Source organism: Lepidothrix coronata, unplaced genomic scaffold, assembly GCF_001604755.1.
Source record: "Lepidothrix coronata isolate B3197 unplaced genomic scaffold, Lepidothrix_coronata-1.0 Scaffold51, whole genome shotgun sequence".
NCBI classification, from domain to species: domain Eukaryota; kingdom Metazoa; phylum Chordata; class Aves; order Passeriformes; family Pipridae; genus Lepidothrix; species Lepidothrix coronata.
Genome location: NW_016690231.1, coordinates 494,440 through 517,794, shown reverse-complemented (window position 1 = coordinate 517,794; position 23,355 = coordinate 494,440). Strand labels below are relative to the sequence as shown.

Here is a 23,355-nt window from a genome sequence, read left to right as displayed (position 1 = left end):
GGGAAAGAAAAGGCCTGTTACCTGCCTTCCATGTAAAGAACTTCAACAACAGGCATAAACCACTAAAATAACAGTATAATTGACCTAAAGGAATAAGGAGGAAGGGGTGAAAGGAAGACAGGGTTTTTGCTACTTCCTTACACTGCTGCATTTTGATTCTGGGAAAAAGACAACGGGGGAGGAACAAGCAAGAAAACTGGCTTTCCATTCCTATGAAAAGGTTGTTCCTCGGGTAGGGGAAAAATAATTTTAAAAAAAAATCAACAGTACTTAAAAATCAGGGATTTGAGAGTGCTGGGGGCCTCATGGAGCAGCAGTGTGGACCTCTCCACAGAGCAGGCTCTTGGTGGAGCCGTGTCCCCCCTCAGAGATCATGGTCCTGGGGACACCGTGGGGGATACGGATACATTGTCTAAGGTCCAGCAAGGTGCAAACCTCCGAAGAAAACACAAATCTGAGCTGGACCCCATTTTCTTGAGTGCCAGTGCTACACTCAGGCCAACACCGCAGGGGTCAGTGCTGGAGGGACACGGGCAGAGCAAGGAAACGGCAGAAAGAGACCCCCGGGGCGGAGCCCCGTGTCACTCACCTCAGCCAGGCTGGCCCGGCGCTCACAGCGTGGGGAAGGTCCCCTCAGCCCCCGACACCGCCGCCGGGGAGGGGCCGCACCCGCACGAGGGCTCCATCGGTCCGTCCGTCCGTCCGTCCGTCCGTCCGTCCGTCCGTCCGTGAGGGGCCGCACCCTCACAGGGGCTCCGCCCGCCCGAGCCCTGCGGCCTTTCGCTGCAGCACCTGGGGCGGGCGGGCTCGCGCGGCCCCCGAGCCCAGCTGGAGCCTGAGGCACAGACACCACAGGGCTCCCTTTGACCTCAGAGGGCCCCGGAGCGGCTCCTTCGCCCCTCACGGGCCCTCACGGCCCGTCACAGCCCTCACGGGCCCTCATGGCCCCTCACGGCCCGTCACAGCCCTCACGGGCCCTCACGGCCCCTCACGGCTCTCACGCCCCTCACGCCCTCGTGCCGCAGGCGCGGCCGGGCAGGGCCGCGCGGGCCCTTCCGGAGCGCGAGGCGGCCGCGGCTGCTCCGGCGCTGCCCCGTGTCCAGTCACTGCCCCCGTGTCCAGTCACTGTCCCGTGTCCAGTCACTGTCCCCGGCCAAGGAGCTCTTTGTTTGTGACCTGAGGCTCCTGGAAGGGACAAGAACCCCCGCGACTGGGGCTGAAGACCGAGGGAATGGGGCATTCACCTGCTGGTCACTCCACAGCCGCGCTGGCCCCACCAAATGCCTTCTCCTTTCCAGCCGAATCATTAAACCATAAGCAGCCACTCGGAAGCCCTTGAAAAAACTCCCCATTTCCCTGGGCCGTGGTGGAACAGCAGCTGCCAAAGCTTAACCCGACAGAGCACTCGGCAACAGCTCCACGTGCCCCGGGGTTTGCTTTGCCTGGCACGGTCTGAGCGTGAGGAACTCTGGAGGCACAACAGCATGCAAGATACCCAGTGTAGAATAGAGAAATAAGCTATTTACACCAACAGGCGTCATTATTTTATTTCATTTTTGCTTCATTTCAAAAATAATTAAGGGACACTATAACCAGCAGTAGGCACATCAGTGGGGTTTGCAGTTTGAGTCTCTAAAGACCAGATCTCTCATGCCAAGTGCTGTTACAGGCACAGCCAGAGCGAGCCACTGGTCTCAACAACTCTTGGCTTCAGGATGAATATCTCAAAAGCATTCAGGGCCCCAGTCTCACTTAGCTGAAGTCAGTATTAAAACTGTAAAAAGATTAAAAGGAATGCAAACAGGATAAAATAGGTGGGCTTCTAAACATTCCCTCCCTCCCTCAGAAGAAGAACATTGGAAAAGATGTATCAAGCAAGAAGAAATTTTCTTTTTCTTTTACTGATGGGGAAACCAAGGCAGGAGAAGACTAAGTCACTTGGCCAAAGATTCTAAGGCAGTCTGTGGTAACACGAGAAAACTGTATTTCTGCATTGTCTTAGTCCAGTACCTTAACTGTTCACTGCCCACCTCTGTCCTCACCTGACCCAACACAACCAGAAGCATCGTGGGAAGTGTGGCTGAAATACTGTAGCATAGGAGGGATCAAGCTCTGTAGCCTTTAGGACCTTGTGAGCCATTTGAGTCAGTTCTGGTCACTGTAGTTTATGATTTCTTTAATCTACCAAACCAGAGCCACGTCCAGCTCAGCAAAGCAATCAACATCATGCTAAAGAGTTCAAAGCATTAAAAAACCCACAAGATTGGTTCTTTAGGAACACAGGCAAGTGTCTGATAGTTCAAGTCCTGCTTTGGACTGCAGTCAGGATCAGATGTCTGCTCTGGGTATCACAAACCACAGGAGCTTGGCACATCATCCCCCCAGAGGAGGAGGGTCTTCAGTCTTGGGATGTTAATCATTGTTGTAGGGGTTTCTTGAAGAAGATACCCAAGGGTCAACCTGCTGGTGCAGTTCTCGGGTGGTGCTCCGGGCTTCAGCGGTCATCCTCCGAAATTTCTGCAGGTAAACAATGATGAAGATAACCAAGATACCCTGGAGGAAAAGGAGGATGAAGAGACAGAGCTGAGAGAGGAGAGCCAGGCTGCAGTACCAGTACTGGCACGTGGAGTTGACCTCGTCCTCTGTCAGGTAGGCAATGACCCGGTGCTGCAGGTGCCTCGGGGAGCTGCACCTCACATCCCGGTACAGGGTGCGGTTCTGCTGCCACTGCAGCCAGGAGCGCAGGTACAGGATGTCACAGGTGCATTCCCAAGGGTTGCCCTGCAGGTACACTACCTGCAGGCTCTTCAGGTTGTCAAAGAGCCCATTGGGAATAGAGGTGAGCCTGTTGTAACCAAGGTGGATAATTTCAGCTGAAGGACGGAAGGCAACGGGCAGGTTTGCTACAGTGAGGTCTTTTGAGGTGCAGTCAATAATGGTGGTGGTACACTTGCATGGCACAGGGCAGGTGGGTATCACGAGCGGGAGGAAGCCAAGCAGGGACAAGAAGAGAATTCCCCTGTTCATCTTCACCTGCAAACACTTTCCTGGTGAGACTGAATGAGGTGAAGACCAGGCAAGTAGACACCACACACTCTAGGACTGACACCACAGCCCCAGGTCTTTTGTTGGTTTGTTCTGAGGATGAGTTCCTAAAGTTGGGTGAATTTGGTGTCCTTCACAGGAGGTGCGAGAGCTCTGAAAAGAACAAAGTTAAAAGAGATGTGCAAAATCTTGGTCTCTCTTTACAGGAGAGAGAATGTTCCTGGTCTTCCAACCCTGTATTTGAGGAGGGATATGAACACATAGCTACTGGGAGGCTTAGCTGCAGCCATCAAATACATTTTCACTAGTCCTCCAAAGTGTACAAGAGCTGCTTCTATTTTCAGCATTAGTGGAGGTGAATTACTAGAGTAGCCAATAAAATTTCCGTCAAGGAATCAAAAACTAAAATATGAAACAGCTCCTGCCTTATCATAGCTCTGAATTACACCTGTAAGCAAAGCTTTGTTCATGCAAACTGTAAGAGGAGATTCAGAAATAAATTTACTGTTACCACAAGTGAAAAATAGCCTTTCCAGCTTTGGAAAGAAGTGATAAACAGCCCTTGGCCACAGAAAGGGTACTGATCACTGAGGGTGGAGGTCAGTGGAGTTTTCCATGGTAGTTTTGCTCCAGCAGGTGAATAATCTCCTTCTGGAGCTGTGACTGTGCTGCAAGACATGAGTCAATGAGCTGTCTTTACATTACAGCCTCGTGCCACTGCTGAGCACATGAGCTGCTATAATTCTTCAGGAGAACAACTACACAGACCTGCAACAAGGCAGTGCTTCCCTGTGCTGTCAGGCAAAGACAAAAAAAAGAACAGAAGGTAACTGTTGACTTACCAGAGTAGTACAATCCTTGCTTTCTCGCTGGCTTTACAGGACAAGAGGAAGGTCTTCAGGCAGCCCAGCCAGTGCAGAGTGTGCCCTGCAGAGCCGAGCTCCCGGATAATGCCCTCCCAGCTGGCTGGCAAGATAAGGGTCCTGCTCATCCCTGGGACCTCCCACACGAGGCCTCCCCCACGTCTGCTGCGTGTCAGGGAAGCTGATGCTCCTCTGAGCAAGTCTTCCACAGCACAGGAGCTGGCACTGCCCACGAGAACACGTTTGCTGGGATGCTGATGGTACTGATAACTGTGATTCTGGGCCTGGCACAGACACTGCACAGTCTCATGGCACAGCAACTCAAAATGCACCTCAACCTGCAAGGTGGCATTACTGGTTTGTACCACACTCCCTGAGCACTGTGGCCTTTGGTTTCCCATCTCATCAGGAAAGCTGCACTTGGCAGAGGGGTGAGAACTAGCACTTTTTCAGGTGCTGACCCTTGAGTTTCCCTTAAACAGGGACACAAATCTATTCCTACTTAGTAGTGAAAGATCTGCTGATAGAAATGAGAAAGACTGACCATGTGCTTTATTCAGAAGCTGCATTACACAAATATTTGAACAGGTAAGTCCAAGGGTCAAAATACATTTAGGTAGAATCTTGCGTTCTCATGGCCATCACACCTTCACAGACAATTTTGTGCCACCAGCCTGACCAGGCATTCACTGTGCTCCTCAGGCTAAAGCCACCAGAATTATGTTGTGAAACTGTTGCCCCACCGAGCACAACTCTGTTACCTTGTCCTGTGCACATCACACAGAGCAGAAATGATGAATGCCCTGAATGTGGTCATGTTGAGGAGAACTGAGGGTGAAAACAATGGCAGGATTTGGCCCTAGGGAAAATTTTTGATGCTCTAAAGAAAACAATTAAGCTTTAAATTTCTATAAAGTTGGGGCAGATCATTCCACTATGGTGGGCAGGCAGAGTGGGAAAGAGATCTTAGGCTAACAAACCAACCCAGTTTTTCCTGCAGGGCACTCTTTCCACTCGGGAGCAGCTCGACTACTGCAGGTTGGGTTTGCTCAGCAGACCTACCTCGTCTCATGCCTTTGGGTGCTCCGTTTATTCCCAGGCAGGCGTTCAGAGCTGACCCAGAGCCAGGCCCGCTGTGCTCTGCAGGCAGCACAGACCTGGCAACGCTCCTCTGGCTACTTACAAACTGCAGTGCCTGGACTGGATCCTGCCCAGCTGCCCAGTGCTGAGTTAGACACCACTCCTAAGGGAAGCCTGAAGACAGAAGAACTTCAAGATCAGCTTGCTAGCTTCTGGCACAGCCAGGCCAGAAATCCCATGCAGGAAGTCCTGCCTGGAGCCTGTTCTGACAGAATTAGATAAAAGGAGAAACGGGGTGAATTTTGCTCTCTCCTGCCAACAATGCATCACCAGTGCTGCTGAAGAGGGCTGAAAATCAAACAGAAAGAGGTTGGTTTTTTGAATGTATTTATTTCACTGATCAATTCAGGTAGTAAACATTAATAATAATAACAATAATCATTTAATAAAATGGATACGTTTTAAAAGGTTTCATTTTTCTTTGTTCACAATGACAAAATGTTCAAACAGAAATTTACAAAAAAATATAATTATAATAACCCAAGAGATGGACAGGAAACAAAGAGCCTAGGAATGGAGCAGGGGGTGAGGAAGGTGTGTGGCAGGAGCAAGCCAGCGTTACAGCACAGCGGAGTCTGTGAGGAGGAGCAGGGAATGCCATAGCAGAGCACGAGGAGGGGGATCCCTCCCTGGAGAGGAGCATGCAGGAGGCTGCAGGGACTGCACAGGACCAGCACAGCAGCGGCACACGAGGACATCACGCCCTGGCTCCATCCCAGGCAGGCACAGGGCTGAGGGGGACCCAGAGCCCACTGCAGCCTGGGGCACCCTGAGAGTGGGACACCACCCCTGCAGCCCCCACACAGCAGGACAGAGCTGGGCAGAGGCACGGGAGTGTGCCTGGGGAGCAGGGATCGCATTGAGGCTGGGGAGGGTTGCGTGAGGGGAGGTGTTAAATTACTTTCCTATCCACACTTCTCGCTGCCAGAGCCAAACAGCCAAGCCACACGTGTTCAGGAGTCTCTTCTCTGCTTACTGGGTGACTTGATGCCACAGTACCCCTTTCCTAAACAGATGCCACCTTCCAGGCACCTCCCTGGTGTCCCCCAAAATCAGTCTGTAATCCCTTTCCAAGCAGCCCTCAAACTCTGGCCCTCTGTAGGGAGCCTCCTACACGGAGATGTGATGTCAGTGGTACCGCTGCCCCTCTGCAGAAGCCATCTCTGGTGCCTCACTCCTGTGTGCTTTTTCCTAAATGCAACTTGAACCATCTTTGCCAGCTGGTAGCCAAAGACTTCAGCTCTCTGTAGAGGACAGACTTGTGACTATCAACTTGATGTAGGAGCCACATGCACTGAGCTGATGGAGACTTCCTCACCCAGAGGGACAGGGGCAGATCCACCCTCAGCAACCCTGCCTGCCTGTGACCTGTGTACCTGTGCTCTCACCAGCACACAGCACCTCTGTGCATAGCCCAGCATAAGAGCTGGCAGCTGCTCTATGTCCTTGCTAAAGGGAAAAAGTCTCCTTTATCTTCTAGGAATAAATCTGTTTGAAGGAGGAACATCTCCAGCTGGACAGGGCTCATTTGCAACAGAACATCCTCCTCACTAACAAGACTAGTGCAAGAAAAGAGGGGACAGGTACTTGAAGGTGTTCCCTGTTACACTAGCACAGAAAGCTGAGAACTGAGCAGACTTGCAGCTTTGGCTAGAAGCAAACCAGCTCCAGAAAAGCTGGAAGGAAGGTTTCCAGCCACTCCACTGCTCAAGTAAGCACACTGCACAAAGAACAGTTTGTTTCCTCCTTAGGCACCTTGGTCCTGCATGTTATTGAAGCCAAGCTGAATCCTTCTGCTCTCCTAGGCTGGCACTGCTACTTTTGAGCCCAAAATAGGGGAGAATGAAAAAAACCAACATTGTTAGACACTGCTCTTGCCCAGGTTGCACAGTTCTGCCAAAGGGCTTCCACCCTCACTCTGTCCTTCCACAGGGTGCCAGGGTCTGTCCCCTGCCCCTACAGCCCATGGCTAAGCAGAGGCTCTGTACAGTGAATAACTGGAACCAGCCAACCTACTCACCACCTCGACAAGCCCTGACCAGGACTCTAAAGCCCCATGGAGGAATCAGACAAATGCAGTGCCTAAGAACAGAATTTAGGGCCTGGCTATTCCTGGCCAACACTGCGCTTCCTACCCAGGGAGATCTACTGGGGAGATCCAGAGATGGAGGAGCAGATACAAAAGAGGAAAGGGGAGAGAGGAATCAGCCAAGGAGCAGAAGGGTCCAGCCCATGGGAGCACTCCCTGGAGTCAGAGAGAAGAGCCAAGTGTCTCTCCTCAGCAGCCCTGATTCCTTTGAGCGTGGCAGTGTTGCTGCTGAGCCCTGCCCTGTCAGGCACATCACACTCCAGGGCTCTGCTCTGGCTGGACTAGAGTTAAAAATACTGCAGGAAGCAAGAACAAGACAGGAGCTGCTGCTCAAAGAGTGCTCTTATCTCTGCCCAGCAGATCCACCAGCCTTCCCAGCATTAAGACAGGAAGAGCCTTGGACTAGGGAGGGGGAGAAGGGCTGAGTCCCAGGGGAAGGGCAGGGGAGCAAGTGCCAAGTCTGGTGGGCTGTGCTGAGCTCCAGGCAGTGACAATCCTACTCTTGCCACACTGATGGAACACCTGCCTGGACAGGCAGCCTGCAGATCTCAAGTACAAGCCTACAAAAACTGCCCCTTCCCCCAGGAGAAGCTCAGAGCCAGCAGTGTGCTCTGCAAAGCCTGGGGACAGGACACAGGTCTGCATTTGGGGTTGGGTTTCAGCCCTAGAGTTTCTACTCCAAAGCAGTCCTGGCCAAGCACTCTGGCTGCCACGGTGCTTTTCAGAGCAGACACTGAAGACACACTGCAGCTGGATGACCAGAGCTAAACCAAGAGATACCTCACCCAGCTACTGCAGGGCCCTGGGGTTCATCTACCAACACCTCCAGCCTGCCAAGGAAGGAAACCATGGCAGTGAAGGTGCTCACTCCCATCAAGTCCTTGCAGGGAATAAACAACTTATCCTCTCTGCCAGAAAGATATAACTGAGAGTCAGAGAAGCATTTTCTTCTAACCAGCCTTGAGAGACTCAGTCCCTTGCTGCTCAGTGCAAATATCCTGGAGCTTCTTGATAGGAAGAACAAAACCAACCAACTAAACAAAAAAACCATAAAAACCTAGACAGGAAACCAGGCAACCATCAGTACTCCCGAGCAGGTCAGTGCACAGAGGAACCCCCAGCCCAGCTCTCTGGGCCAGAGCTGCCCCCAGCCTGAGACACCTGAGCAGGTCACACTCACAGGAGGGTCCAGCTGCCTTTACAGTGCTGGCCCCAGACAAGGGCAACAGGGACAGGGGCACAGCACCTCACTTGGGAGTAAACATTTACGTGCATTGACACAGAGAGTCTTTAAGTTTGTACACCAGAGAAACCAGGACTTTAAATACCAAAGCATTCCTAAACAAGAGATTAGTACATGGGAAAGGAGGATCTTTTTCTTTTCTTTTTTTTAGGATGCCTTAGAGACTTACCAGGCTAGTTTCTTTAAAAAAAAAAAAAAGAAAGAAAAAAAAGAAACAAAAGAATATTAAGAAAGAAAGAAATACACTTCAGTAAACTGTTAAGTGAACAGCCTCCTCCACAATCCAGCTGGCCGAAAAGCCAACATTGCTGCTAATAAATTAGAGGGTGCGGGTGCAGCTCTTGCCCACGAGTCTCTATACAACAGGAAACCTTTTCTAAACGTTCACAGCTCTTGCCAGGTCTTGTGGTCACTGGGGGATTCCCTCTGCCCTCCGGGTACCTGCCTCTCACTGATCCTGCATCTGCTGCTGCATCTTCTGCAGCATCTCTTGCATCCGCCGTAACTGCACGAGACAGAGGAGAGAGTCAGAAAGGGACCTGCTGATCCTCGCTGGGGCAGCCCTTGGAGCTGGCAAGGGATCCCTCAGGGAGCATGAACTCCTGCTTGAGCACAGAGGCACCTGTACCTGGGGTGGAATGTGGCCACATCTCCCTGACAGGAAGCTGCAGCTTTCCCACCCTGCCCCCAGGAGCCCAGGACAGGGGGAGGCAGGAGGGGGAAGGCTCAGGACAGCCTCTATGGGGCAGCCCTGGAGGAACACCTGAGACTCCAGCTCCAGCACCAAGGAGGTACAGGCAGAAACGGGTCTCACCTCCTCATCCTTCATCTTGATCAGCTTCTCTGTCTCAGTGTCTGGTGTTGGCAGAGGCAGGATAGGAATGGGGCTCTCTATCCTGTTGTCCTGGGTCAGCTTGCTGGAGAGACGGAGAGAGGCAGAGTCAGTCGTGGTTCAGGCTGGCTGGCTTTGGTGTCACCACACGGGGACTGTCACTGCCCGTGGCAGACCAGCCAGCAATGCACCAGCATTCACCCAGCCAGGTGGAAGGGTTGGGGGCAATCCAGCCCAAAGCTGTGGGATGCACTTGGATACAAAATGTGACCAAAGTCAATGACAGTTTTCAAAATACAAGTGTGTGGGTAGCTAACAGAAAATCCAAACCAGGCTTACACTGAAAGCAAACACAGAAGAGGCTGATATTTCCAACCACCTTTTGTAATTGCATTGGCAAGCTGAGCAGAGATATTAGGAGACAATTTATCCAGCCTCTTTTGGCTCTTCTGTCCGTGTGCCTACACATACATGCAGCATCAACACAAACCATCAGCATCCCTCCTGCACCACGTGCTCACCGTGAGCCTTTTTTTTCCAGGAAGATAAAACCAGAGGAACAGTTTGATTGCTGCAGGTCTAGTAACAAAGCCTGCCCTCCTATTCAGGAGGTGGGAGGCAAGAAACAGCAGCGTTGCTGTGAGGGCTGGGGGTGCACACAAGTGCAGGCAGGGGACAGAGAAAGCAGGTGACTTTCTTCCAGAAGTCAGAGGAGCTCTCAGTAGGTGAGGAGGGGATGACAGCAGCCACTGACATCTGGGCTGAAACTGGAACTTCGAGATGTCACTTGCAGGCGTTCACCACTTGGAGTCACCGCTGCCTCACTACTGAGACAATTCCAGCCCTGGAGCTTGGGGTCTGCTCCCAAAAGGACTCTCTAGAAAGGGCCCTGCTCTGGTTTTATGAGACTTGTTCACTGGCATGGAACTAACCATGGCGTGAGAAATGGTACCAAACTGAAGCTCCTCCTGAGCTTAGCAATTGCTTCTGCATCATGCTCTTCTTTTAATAGACACGCAGCCCACCTAAACAGCAGCTGTGACACTGCTCACGCAGCTCTAGCATTTAACACAGTTATTTTGGGACTCCATGCACTCACTGCTGAAACAAACAGGCCTGTCTGCTATGCAAAAGGACTGGGATACGCTGCGTGTCCAGAGGATGTGCCAACCTGCACGTCGGCACAGCCCAGACTGCTCCCTGCTGGGGCACAGCCACTGCTGCCCTGACACGGGGCAGCACAGACACCCAGCCAGGGCTGGGCCTCAACAGAGGAGCCAAGACCTGCTTGAATCTCAGCTCTGTCACTAGTATATCAGTCATAGAAGGGAGAAGGAAAAACAGAGGTCTCAAATGAGAAACCCATTTGTGTTCTCCCTTCTGTTTTCTGATCATTGTCATTAAAACCATGGAGAATCAAATGCAATGGGAAGACAATGCAGAGAAATCTTTGGAGACGTGTTGTCTTACTAATTGCCTGAGCTTTGTTGTCTGAGAAACAGCAGCATCCCAAGGGTCATGCTGTCATCTGGACAGAACTGCAGACGGCAGAACACCTTCCTCTTCAGCAACGCACACAACTATCAGTCACCAGACACGGTTTATCCCATTTTATCAGGCTGGATGTATTTCACCCACTGCCAGAAACAGGTCTCCAAAATAATCTTTAGGCCTGTTTCCCAATATCTGCATGGGGAATCCTCAGACAGTAAAATGGGTTCTCAGCAGCATTCCCACCACAGGTTCAAGGCTGTGGGAAACACGCTCGGATTTGCTACTTTAGTTCCCAGTGCCAGTGCCCAGGCTGCAGCCCAGCGTGTCCCCAGCAGACCCACAGCAATAAGCTGTTGTGAGACATCCCTCCCAGCGCAGGGGGGACCCACCTGGTCATCTGCTGGATGCACTGAGCTCGATAGTTCTCGTAGTGGACGTCGCAGGTGACGTCCTTCAGGTCGTGCATGTGTGTCCGGATCAGCATGTTCCGCAGCTTCACGAAGTCGCAGTGAGCCTGGTTCTCCACTGCACAACCAACCAGGGGAGAGTGTTTCACACCTCACCAGCTTATTCCAGGAAGCCCTGGCACCCAGGCTGGACTAAATCCCCACCCCAGGGCTCCTTCCTCATCCTCCCTCCCCCTCCACTGCCCAGCACAGCCTCCGTGATGCTCTGCAGTTCCCAATGCTGAGGCCAGGCTGCTGAAGACACTGTGCTCCCAGGACTTTTTCTGGGTAACAGGATTAATTAAGCATGAGAGAGGATCCCAGGTACATGCGATGTCGCTGTTATGACCAGAGTGAGCGCAGCTGGTGCTGGAGGCAATTGCTTGTCTCATCAGAATTCAGGACTTATCAAAAGGCCCCTGTAGACAAAATCAGCCCCTGAGGGGCAAAGCCAAGAGCAGGATGGAGAGCTGAAAGAGCTGCTGCTGCCGTGGGGAGCCTGGCTCCAGACAGCACTGTGCTGCCATGTGATCTCCACCTCTCTGCAGGGCTGGGGGAAGCCAGCTGTGCCAGGCACGGGCAGTCACAGAGCTGATCCTACTGTCAAATGCCAGCATCCCAACAGGCCCTGTGCCCTCTGGAGCCAGCAAGGGACCAGAGCCAGCAGCTGGGCAGCCAGCACCACCAGCCAAGAGTGCACACACAAGCTTTTGGGATCTAAAGCTGCAAGGCCTAAAAGCAACAAACCAGCATGGAGGAGTCAGCAACAGCAGCAAAAGCCATTCCAGGACTTTTTGAAATTTCTCCCTTTAGAACAGAAGAAAGGGAGTTGTCTCCAGCCCAGCAACTCCAGTCCTTACAGGAGAGGCAGCAGAGGAAGGAGTGCAGGAGGGTTTAGCATTGTTTGGCTGAAGGCAACAGCTTCTCCCTGGAAACTAAATGGGCAATACCTCCCCCCTTAATAAGAAGCCAAATCCTAGTGCATAATAAAGCCCAGGCATTCTTCCATTCACACTGGAGCCTCTCTTCTTCAGTCTGTCGTGGTAGGGTTATTACTTCACTCCCAGTAACAGACCTCCTGAGCCAGTCCCGGTGCCTCTGCCTCATGTCCCCTGCCCCGTGCCAAAGGTGGCACAGACAGTGCAGCTCTCCCTTGCCATCCCTGTTGTAAGTGCCCCCCTCCTCACAGTGCCAGCCCCCAGGCTGCAGGCTCACCTTCCACAATGCCCCAGGGGTAGAGCCGTCCCCGGACTCGCTGGCCCTTGGCCTCCACCACGGTGTTGCTGCCGATGACGGCGAAGGGAGCGCTCTCCTGGAACAGAGGCACCGCTGAGCCCTCCCCCGGCTGCCCACGGACCCTCCTCCAGGGGCAGGCCCAGGCACCGCGGAGCAGGAGGAGGAAGGTGCTAGTAGGAAAGGACACCCACACGTGCCACTGAGCAGGACACCACCACTCAGCTGGCAGAGAAAATCCCAAGGCACTGGGATCTACAGGCAGCCTGACTCCCAGCTGGACTCAGCTCTCCTGGGGGAAGCTGTGTCTCTGCAGGTGCCTCCATCCCTTCTCTAAGGGAAGCTCTACAAGGAAGCCAGAGCAAAGAGGCTGGGACTCCGAGCAAGAGGGACAATGTGGGACAAGAGCTTGTCCAGGCAGGAAGGTACAGGCTGTGCTCCTCTCTGCTCAGAAGGGAGTCAGAGCCCATTGCCGCCCTCTGACAGGAGAAACAAGGCCATACTCCCTGCACTCACAGGGCTGGCTCGGCCTGGGAGGGGGTCAGGACTGGGCTGCTGGGGCCTCCAGACATGCCTGTAGGATCATGTGTTCCCCCATGCAACTTATGTGTCACAGTGGTGTCTGTTCACTAGCAAACCCCTCCTCGCTGATGGCATCACTCATAGGTGCTTAGAAACAGGTGCTTAGAAATGCTGCACAACCCAGCCTTTATCTTAAATATACAGGCTGGGGTAGATGGAGGAAAGGCTGACTGACACTGCCTGGAGGGACAGCAGAAGTGCCATGTCTTCATGCCACACTGGACTTCATGGCACCAGCAAGGACATCAGCACCTTCTCCAGGCCACCCCCCACATGAGCCAAGGCTGTTCCCTGGGTATCCGTAGCACTGGCCTTTGGCACACACAGGGCAGCTCTGGCTCCTTCTGGAGCAACCCACATATCCATGGAGCCTGACTTCCCAGTCCTCTGCTGAGCAGGTTCCTTACCTTCAGCTCTCTGTCTTGCTGCTTGAACTCTTCATCTTCATCGGAGTCACACTCAGGAAACTGGTACACTTTAATGCCAAATTTGTCAATCTCCTCCCGGATCTGTGTCCAGGCAAGACAAAAACAAAAGGATTTAGAAGTGAACAATACAGAAATACTGGGTTTATTCTGTTTGTGCTACCATGGGTTTGCTATAGCCTATGGATGGCAAAAGGATTTGATGTTTCTTCTCGAGTTGGCCTCTCTGCTGACACCACCTCCCTTCTCACAGCACAGCACTGCTGCAGCTACATGTGCAGGTACTGTCTGTGTATATATGTACCTATACACACAAACAAGCTATACATAGATATCTATCTCCCCTCCCTCCTCAGCCCATTGGATGCACCCTGTAGAGAAAGAGCATCTCACCCTCTCCTTTAGCTTCCGGATCTCGGAAGGGATCAGGCAGTCGGCTTTGGCAATCAGGGGCACAATGTTGACCTTCTCGTGCAGAGCCTTCATGAACTCAACATCCACAGGCCTCAGCCTGCAGCAGGGATGAGGAGAGACACAGTTAGGAAGGACACACTGGGCAGCTCCCCCTGCAGCCCCTCTCACCCCCCAGCACAAAGGACAGCAGTGACACAAGGGCTGCAGCAGCACTGGGACAGCCTCAGCCAGGGCTGTACCTTCAGGAAAGCTGTCTCCAGTTTTAGCTGCTGAACATCTCACAGAGACACATGCTGGGTATTGGCTCCCTTGAAGGCCAAACACTGCCCAGGCCACAGCCTGGGGTCTCACTCCAGCTGTCCTGTGCCACGGGCAGCCGGCACGGCCCCTCCAGCTGCTGCGGGTGAGGCTGACACGTGAGCCAGCACGGGGCAGGGACCCAGGGCAGCTTAAAACTCCCTTTCCTATGCATCACTCAGGCTCAGCCAGATAGGAACACACAGGTCTGTGTGGCATTGTTTCTTCTGATTTCCAGAACAGGCTGTAAGGCCTGAGGGAGATCTGCTCTGCCTGATCACAGGCAGCCTGTCATGCCAGCGAGGCGGAGTGGTGTGATGCTCGGCCGAGGGAGAGCATCCAGACAGTTCTTCTCCTGTGCCAACAGCCCTGCCAGTGGACAAGCTACTGTAGGGCAATCCTGGGGCACAGGGGTCTTCCCTCTGGACTGAGTCACCCTCCAGGCCTGGAGTGTGGGCTCTCACCCGTGCCCGAAGGGAGAGATGAAGTAGAGGCAGCAGTGCACGCGGTTGTCCTGGATGTTCTTCCGGTTCAGGCCACTCTCATCACGGAAATACTGCTCAAACTGCTGGTCAATGTAGTCAGTGATGGGCTTCCAGCTGGGAAGGGCAATTCAATCCAAACAAAACCATGAGTTCAACAGAGCAGTGTCTCCTAGAGACTCTGAAGCCAAGGACTAGAAGGAAGGCAGCAGTGCCCTGCTCACCACTCAGTGTTGTTAACAGCATCTCCAAAGCCTGGTGTGTCCACTATGGTCAGCTTCAGTTTTACACCCTTCTCCTCAATGTCCACCGTGTGCTTGACGATTTCCACTGTTTGATTGATTCTCTCTTTGAACAGGAACACGTGAGTTAAAGCCAGGCAGCAACACTGGGGATCCCCTCTCACACCCAGAACAAGCCCACTCCCTCCTTATCACTGAGCACAGGGACTAACATGGGTTTCAAAAAACCCCAATCATCCTCTAAGGAGCCTCAAGGGAGTGGTACTGTGGGAGGCCAGCAGCAGGCAGGCAGACCTCTAAGTGCCTGCAGCCCAGCTGTTCTGAACATCTGGTCCAGTCACTGGGGAAGGGGAATCCCCACCACTCTCCAGCACCCAAGAACTAAAGACAAATCTCAACATCTCAACCCAAAGGGTTAGTGCTGCTTTGCAGCCTCATCTTCCCTTCACAGGATAGAAGAGGCCTACAGCCAAACCCTTTTTGCTGGAATAGCAGTGGCTCTGCAGACACAAAGGAGAGCGGAGCCACAAACAAGAGGGCTGGGATCCAGACGAGCCTGTAGCTGCTTCTGAAGCAAGGAACTAAAGTACTAGTCCTTAAGACAGTCCCACTCACCCCTCTCTGTCCCCAGCTTACCCTCTGCATTGAGGAGCTTTCTGTCTTTGTAGAGGTCTGTCAGGAACAGGCTATTCACCAGCGTGGATTTGCCCAGACCCGACTCTCCTAATTGACAGAGCGCAAAGAGGAGGAGGAAAAAGCAAGCAACATGACCCTCTAATTGACTTACAAATGAAACTCTGAATGAGGCTTTGAATCCCGAGCCAGAGGAAGTGAGAGAGACGAGCTGTCAGGAGCTATTTATTGGCATTACATTTTTCCAGCAGTGGGAGGACTTTTGCTGCAAGATGTCTCAATCCTTGTACAAATGTGATCTCCCAGCTCCCCCACCCTCCCTCTCTTTCCTTTCCCTTGGTCCCTGTCTGGCCCTGCCTTCCCCACCCAGAGCAGTCCCTGTTGGCAGAGAAGCTTGCTTGATTGGGTTGTGAGGGGTCAGGAGGGGCCTGTTCCTCCTGGGGGAGCTGCCACAGCCTGGGGAGGAAAGCAAGGCCTGAGACAAGGACCAGAACAGAGTGAGGGGAGGACTCAGGCACTATGGGAGCACCTAAGGGGAGTGAGGAGAGCTGGTTCCCTCCATGTACCCAGCCCCCTCTGCCCATGGGCAGCCTCACCTGCAACCATCAGGGTGAAGTCGAAACCCTTCTTCACGGATTTCCGGTGGACCTGGTTGGGCAGAGTGGCAAAGCCCACGTACTGCTTCTCATGGTCCTGCGGGGCAGAGGGCATGGCAGCAGGTCAGGGTGTGCCACCCCTTCTGCTCAAGCCTCACACAGCCACGGGGAGGGGGACTGGGGCAGAGCCAGGGGCTGGAGGAGAGGCCAGTCCCTGCCCTGGCTGCAGTGCGGGCACACACCTCCTCTGGGCTCAGGGACTCTGCCCTTCCCACAGGGGGGACAGGGGGACACCCCTCCCAGCCACAGCCCTGCTCAGCTGCTCTCATGGCAGCTTCCCAACACAAAGAGCACAAGGGAAAAGCACATCCCACCATTCCCAGGGGAGAGCACATCTGGGGCTGCTGCTGACACACAACCTTCCTCTCCTTGCTTCTCCTGCAGTCGAGGGCACCCTTCACAGCAGGGTCACCAAATGCCACCTCTCCCCAGGTCCTTTCTACATCCTTCCCTCCAGAGGCACATGAGGTACGTGATGGAGAGCTCTGTAATTAGCTCCCCGGGGCTTGTGCTGTTCTGAGCTGTGTCTAAAGGAGGGTGTAGTGGCTCAGCTTCTGCTTGACCTGAGAGGGGATTATTTCTTGCTGTGTCACAGCCACTCCTGGCTGAGTAAGAGGAAATCCTGAATAATCTCTTGTGTTATTTCTGAAGAGACTGAAGTTCAAGGAGCATGGGAAGCGGGAAGATGCGGAAATATTGATAACACAGCTGAGATGCTTTTGGTGAGGGTATTCCATTTAGTACTATAGGAGTGTTACCTACTGCCCAACCACCCCCAGACGCTGTCACTGAGCGCTCTCTCACAGCACAAACCCAAAGCCACCCCACAAGCCTGGCACATGCTCTGTACAAGCACACTAAGCCATTCACAAATGCTAGAGACACGACAGACTTTTCAACATTACTGAAAATAATCATACCCCTGGGATCCACACCACAAAAAATTCCACGGAGCCAGGAGTTCCTCAAACCAGCCCCAGCTCCCACTCGGCCACGGATGCCTCCAATGGGACTGTCCTCACCTGTCCTCCAAGCACAGCAGGGAAGACCTCTGTTCCTAAGCTTAACTATCTCTATTCCTGGGCCACACACTGAAAAAACCCACAAAGTACAGTCCAGTGTGCTGGGCTCGGGGCAGTTCTGACTTGCCTTTATTTCCACACTGCAAGTGGACAGTGCCACTCCTGAGCAGGTTTGATTTGGGTCTGACACTCGGTCATTCTACCCTGACAAGCAGTGACTGTGGGCTCTGGTCTCCCTCCCCTCCCTCCCTTGCTGACATAGCTGAAGCAATGCTGTTTCACCAGCACACAGTGCAGAAGGCAAGAAGAGACAGAGAAAACGAAGTTAGAGAGAATGGGGGAGAATTACAGAATGCCCCAAGTGCTCTGGCAGCTGGAATGGCTGAGCTGAAGGGCAGGGACATCCCAAAGCAGCAGTGCAGGGAGCAGCAGTGAGACCCCGGGGTGAGGAGGGTGCTGAGCTGCAGGTAGCAAAGCAACACCTGCCTGGAGGACACTGTGAACTGCCACCCAAAAGGCTCAGCAAAGGGCAAACACAAGGTGTACAAAGCAGAGCGAGAAACATGATAATGGCAAGGTCCCAAAAACAAGAAAGAAGAGGCTGCTTCCAGCCTGTGTCCCTTGGTGCCAGGGCTGTGTCCCAGCTGCTTTGCTTCCCAGTGAACACATCCATGAACATGACCAAAGGGGACATGAACAGCCCCCACCTCACACTGAAAGGTCCAGTGTTTCCCAGCAAGCACCACAGATATACAACATACTTCCCTTTGTGCTTCTCCTGCCCTGACCTTTACCAGACTTTGGAAAGACGATGCTCACCTGCTCTCTCTAGTGACCTGACACATGAAATAGTACTAGTCCTGTGCTAATAAAACCAGAGCCGAGGTGCAGGGTGTGTTTCTCCTCTTTTCTTTGGGTTTTAACCTGGATGACTAAGGGCTGGCAATGGAGACTCTGGGGCAACTCCATTTACTTCTGCCAGGTGTAACTGGCTGAACCTGATCTCTCATTTCTGTTCAGCCCAACCAAGACAACATGGATTTACCATTCCTCTGGGTGCCTCCCCACAGCTCGGAGGAATCACCACATTCCACATGAGCAAATCCCAGCTGGTGGAGGACACTGCCCTTTGCCCTTGACTCACACAGTCATTCCCCTCACAGAAAGGAAGGTCAGTGCTGAGCCCAACACCAAGAGAAGAGCTTCCCTCACTGTGGGAGGCAGCCAGAGCTGCAAGGGGAAAAGCCCTGTCCTCAGCCAAGTCTCCCTCTGAGCAGCCATGGGTGCACTGCAGAGCCCTGCTGGGGCTGATGGCCAGCGTGTCTGCCAAGGGCAAAGGCAAGAGATCCAGGGGGAACTTGAGGAGGGATCCCCTTCTTACAATAGCCCTCTCTCATGGACAGCAGTGTGGTCCCTGCACCATGGCCAGCCTTGATCCACGGTTCCTCATCAGGGCTTTGAGGTACCCGAGGTGTGCTCCTATCCCAGCCGTATTCTGGCATGTGCCACTGTCTCTGCCAGTGTGCCACCATCAACAAAGCACTTAAGGAGCCCAGGGAGCCTCCTGAGCCCAGGGTGTGCCTTGCTCAAAGCTCTACACCACTCACTACCTCCGTCAGACCCAACAAGGGCAGTATATGCAGTGCAACTGTGCATGGGACGGAGAGCACTGAAGAGAATGTAGAGCCCTGGGAGGACTACTGAAGGAGGCAGGAGGCTTTCTGGGTTGTGAAAAGCTAAAACCCATTAATCAGATGAGAGACCTGGACTGAGGGAGTTCTGGAGGCATCACTGCCCCCTCTGCGTGCTCTCAACCCTCCCAAGCCAGCTCCCCTCGCGCTGACAGAAGCCAGGACAGCTGGTCACGGCACCGCGCTTCCCTTCCAGCTCCAGCTGTCGGGAAAGGGCCCGGCCAGCCAAGCCAGCAGCACTCTGGCACAAGGAGCCCCTCTCCCCACTGCCAGCTCCATGGAGCTGCCTTTGTTCCTGCTGGCATCCCACTCCCCTGTGCCTGGAAACGTGCCCCATGTACCACAGCAGAGGCCACCGAGAGCAGTGGCCAATCTTTGGGACTCTGTCACAAATCAAAGCACCCAAGGCCGAGCAAACCACGCCCGTGCTCTCCCTCAGCACACATCCTGACAGCAACATGTCACATCCTCACATCCCCCAATACCCAGCGAGGTGGCCAGGGCTGCCGGGCAGGCAGTGCTCTCCCTGGGAGCTCAAGCCAAGCAACAAAGCCCCGGTGGGTTTGTTGGAGAAGCTATCCCGGTACCGAGGTGTGGGCAGTGCTGTCTGTAGCTCCAAGGCAGAGCACACTGCACAGCCTCCATCACTCCTGTCCTTCCCAATCCCCTCCTCACCTCTGTGGTGGAGATGCTTTTTAAAACAACCCAGGACTCATGTGACTTCTCCATTCAGCCAGGGGATAAATGGGGCCTTGCTGAGTATATTCAAAAGGGCTAAAATTAAACACGATGGGACCACAACGAATTTGAAGAATAGCCCCTATCAGGGTCTGGAGCAAACGCCAGAAATGATGGAGCTGTGCTAGGATCCTGCTGCTTCTAGCTCTGTTTCTGCAGGGGGAAGGGGCCTGCCGCTGTCCCAGCCTGCAGCACAACCTTCCAGCTCCTGCCGGGCCCCTCCTGCAGCCGCTCCCCCGGCCAGGCACGGCCCCACATCCGAACCAGCCCAGCCCAGCCCAGCCCGGAGGGAGCCGGACCCTCTGCGTCCTTTCACCGCACAGAGCCACGAGCAGCCCCGGGCATCTGCCGCGGACATCTGCGCCTCGGGCCTGGGGCTGAGCAGCCTCGGCAACTACTCGCCCACCAGCGCTCGCTGCAGAGAAGGAACGCGGGCCAGCAAAGCACGGCATTAACACGCTGTTAATTAACAAACACAAACCGGACTGCGTGTGGGCACACGGCGCTGCCTCCCGCCCTGAGCCCCCCCCAGCGCACAAACGCCATTCGCGGAGGGAATCGCTGCACCAAATAACCAAAATGTCGCACATCTCCCACATCTCCGGCTGCGCCGCTCGCCCCTCGGCCCCGCTCCCCGGGGGCTGCTCCCCTGCCTCCCGTCCCCGCCATCCCTCCCTTACCGGCGCCTTGCCGCTCCTCTGCTCCTCGGAGGGCTCATCCTGTGCCGCACACGGCTGCTCGGGCACCATCCTCCCCCCGTGTCCCGCTGCTCCCCGGGTCGCGCAGCGCTATAAATACCCCGTACCTTCAGCCGGCCCGGGTGGCTCCGCGGTGCCTGCGGCCGCGGCGACAGCAGCCGCTCCACCAGCCGCTCCTGCAGGATGATCGCGTCCATGAGCGCGGCCGGCGGGACGGACGGACAGCCACCGCGGGCCAGCCGCAGCACCCCAACCCATGTGTTCCCGGCCAGCCCTCGCCAAATCCATGCGGCAGCCCCCCCGCCCACGCGCGCACACACGCGGGGCCGGCTCGGCCGCGGGGCCGAGGCGAGGCGGAGAGGCGAGGAGCGGCAGGGGAAGGCTCCCAGGCTCCCAGGCAGCTGCCCGGGATTTCCTGCCTCCGCCTGTGCCGCGGGAGGAGCCTGCGGGAGGACAGGACAAAGGCCAGGGCGGCCGGGCCGATGTCGCCGCAGTGTCCCGCGGATGGGCCGCGCACGGGCCGGATGCGGTCCCTGCCAGAGCCCGGCTCCGCCTGACAGATGGGCTCGCTCAGCTGCGGGATTTCAGCAGAGATCCTGCCTGACGCAGCTGAGACAAAGGTTTGCTGGAGGAAACCTGCTCTCACCAAAATGTGCCGATTATGGCTGTTGGTGAAGGTCTCAGTGGTTCGGAAAGCTCCCAAAAAGCAGGGCCCAAACGTAGCCCCCAGATCCTAGTTTTCGTTGATTTGGATCTGCTTCCACACGGTGCAGGTTCATCTGTTGTCCAGACCCTATTGCAGCCTCATCTCTAAATCCAATTGGAATAGCAAATTGGATGTATTCTGGACCTTACAACCAAGCTTTGAAGACATTTCAGAACAAGGAAGTATCTGCGTGTTTGTTAAGCAGACAAACCCAGCACACCACAGAATTAATTTAAACTTCAAGTCTGGGTTCTGAACCTACCTATAAGATCTGCTTTCCACCTTTCTGTGCAGCCATAGAAACCAACTGGGGGGTAATACCACAGCATGTATAATGAAGTGACAGGAGATGACAGCACTGGTGGTGCTGGAGGAACCTGTCCCTTGCCACACAACTTCCTGAGCAACTCTCTGCTCACCAATGGGAAGGACACATTCAGCCGTACTCCTGCCCTGCTCCCAGAGCTCTCACTGCTGCTCTGGGAACTGCAGGTCTCTGGCAGTGGCTCCACAGAGCACCTGACTTGCAGGGTCTGCACTGGTCACCCTGGGGCCACAACCCAGTGTCTCCATCACGACCCCAAGTCTGGCTGGCACCAGGTTTCTGGCAGATATGCTGTGGCCCAGGGGCTGCAGTGCTCAGGCTCCATCCTCAGTGAACAACCAGGAGCATGTCACGGAAGGAAAAATCTTCAGCCTGATCCAGACAGACGCTCTTGAGCAGCACAGAGCCGGGCAACAGGACCAGGGTCCCCCAGGGATGCACCCAGCCAGGCTGGCTGAGCCGGAGAGCTGTGAAACGGCACATCCATGGCTTGGCAGGGGCAGCAGAGCCATGTAATAACAGCATTTATGTCTTTTCCTCTGAAGCGGACAAAGCTATTTTCAGAATTCCCCACAGAAGGGAAATTTTCTTCCTGGCTGTTTTCTAGGATGATGGGAAGGGCAGTTCCAGAAAAGCTCTTTGGTCAAGTTGAACAGGAGCAGCAGCAGGCAGTAAAACCACTCCCACCTTGGACCAGGGTGATGGAGGCTGAGGAACTGCAGGTATCCTCCTTGCAGGTGCAGAGCTGGGAACCTCCAGGACTCAGTTCCCACCTTCTTCTCCTGCTGCCTCCTCTCCTGCTACATGGAAAGTCAGTGCTGACTTCAGACAGATGAGTCTCATGGGCCTCACAGTCTGAACTCTGCTGCTCCATCACCAGCAGAGCTGCACACTCACCCTGAGGCTCCTGCTGACCTGATCAAAGGGAAAATGCCTTGCTGATCTAAACTCTGATGATTAATTTAACCTTGAACTTGGAAGCAAGGCTCCATGTGAGTCGCTACTGGGAGCATCAGAGCCCTGACACTTTAGCCAGGCTTCATTCCTTGATGCTCAAGGAAAAGCAAGATACCAGGCCAGAGGTGAAGAAATCCCAAAGCACAGGATTAATACCCTGTACATTCAGTGCCACAAGCACAATCCACACAGCAACTAAGATCTTGTCTTCTCTTTTACCTACCCCACAAGTCAAGCTTTAATTTCCGCTCAAGGATCACTGCTGTTTTGTCACCTAATCCCTCCAGAAATCTATCAAATTCCATTCCAAAGGTATTTGTGCTCCCTGCTTCCACTTGAAGTGCCTCGTGCTTCCCAAGAAGCACAGTGTGACTCATGCCATGCTTCCACTTCCAGCTCTCAAAAAGGACCAACGACCATAAATTGCCTCCCACTTGTTTAAACTCGTGACTCGCTCTGGAGCGAGTTCACAGCGCTCCCTACATCAGCTTCTCATCTCGGATAACCTGCAGGGTGTAACAAACCGGGCAGCCGTGGAGGCGGCTGGATCTCTGGCACAGCCCGGTCGCTGTGTGTCCCCTCCCCGGAGGAGCCGCTGCGGTACCGGCTCGTTCCACGCGAGGGAGAAGCCGGCCCGCGGCAGGGCCGTGTCCGAGCCCTTCCCCGGCCAGGGCCACGCAGAAATCCACGTGCGGCTCAAACCCGCCCCCCTCGTTGCTTCCACCTCACACAGGGTCACAGGCACGGACACCTCCGATTGTGAATGCATTCAAAACCTTAGCACAGGGCGGAGGTTTCCAAATTTAGCCTGTTCAGACAGGAGGAGAAACCAAGTGGCGCAGGAAGGTCTGCGGCAGTCTCAGCACTACCACTGCTCATCTCTCCCCCTGCTTCATTCTCCAGCTCTGCAGCACAAATCAGGCTTAAACAGAATCCCGGGCTCTCATCTCAAAGCTACAGCTGGGAAAACCAGAGAGAAGGAGAGCCCTGCCAGCCCTGGGAAGCCAGGAACAGCAACACGTGGGAGACAAACAGGTACATGTTGCTCTGTGGCACAGAAGCTGGCTGGGCTTGGAGCTGTTTGGTAGGAGAGCATGGAAGA

The 23,355-nt window shown here is 54.2% G+C and overlaps 2 protein-coding genes across 6 annotated transcripts in view; both read right to left on the bottom strand.

The window, feature by feature from the left end:
* Positions 1-1,543: 1,543 nt before the first annotated feature.
* GP1BB (glycoprotein Ib platelet beta subunit) lies at positions 1,544-5,248 on the bottom strand. Its single transcript, XM_017815521.1, has 2 exons — positions 3,888-5,248; positions 1,544-3,198 (listed from the first exon to the last, which is right to left on the bottom strand). The coding sequence occupies exon 2, from the start codon at positions 3,025-3,027 to the stop codon at positions 2,413-2,415; it is 615 nt and encodes a 204-aa protein (XP_017671010.1). The 5' UTR covers positions 3,028-3,198; positions 3,888-5,248; the 3' UTR covers positions 1,544-2,412.
* Positions 5,249-5,358: 110 nt separating this feature from the next.
* Positions 5,359-23,355, bottom strand: part of SEPT5 (septin 5) — a 39,873-nt gene continuing 21,876 nt past the window's right edge. For 3 of the 5 annotated variants that reach the window (XM_017815512.1, XM_017815513.1, XM_017815514.1), the window contains 10 exons: positions 16,057-16,153; positions 15,464-15,550; positions 14,810-14,933; positions 14,568-14,702; positions 13,786-13,903; positions 13,375-13,476; positions 12,368-12,464; positions 11,096-11,231; positions 9,195-9,297; positions 5,359-8,885 (listed from right to left, as the gene is read on the bottom strand). In XM_017815512.1, the coding sequence (XP_017671001.1) occupies positions 8,829-8,885; positions 9,195-9,297; positions 11,096-11,231; positions 12,368-12,464; positions 13,375-13,476; positions 13,786-13,903; positions 14,568-14,702; positions 14,810-14,933; positions 15,464-15,550; positions 16,057-16,153 (1,056 nt within the window). In that variant the 3' untranslated portion in view covers positions 5,359-8,828. Of the gene's footprint in view, positions 8,886-9,194; positions 9,298-11,095; positions 11,232-12,367; positions 12,465-13,374; positions 13,477-13,785; positions 13,904-14,567; positions 14,703-14,809; positions 14,934-15,463; positions 15,551-16,056; positions 16,154-20,247; positions 20,338-20,372; positions 20,677-23,355 lie in introns of those variants that run through there. The other 2 variants (XM_017815510.1, XM_017815511.1) reach the window with 2 other exon arrangements.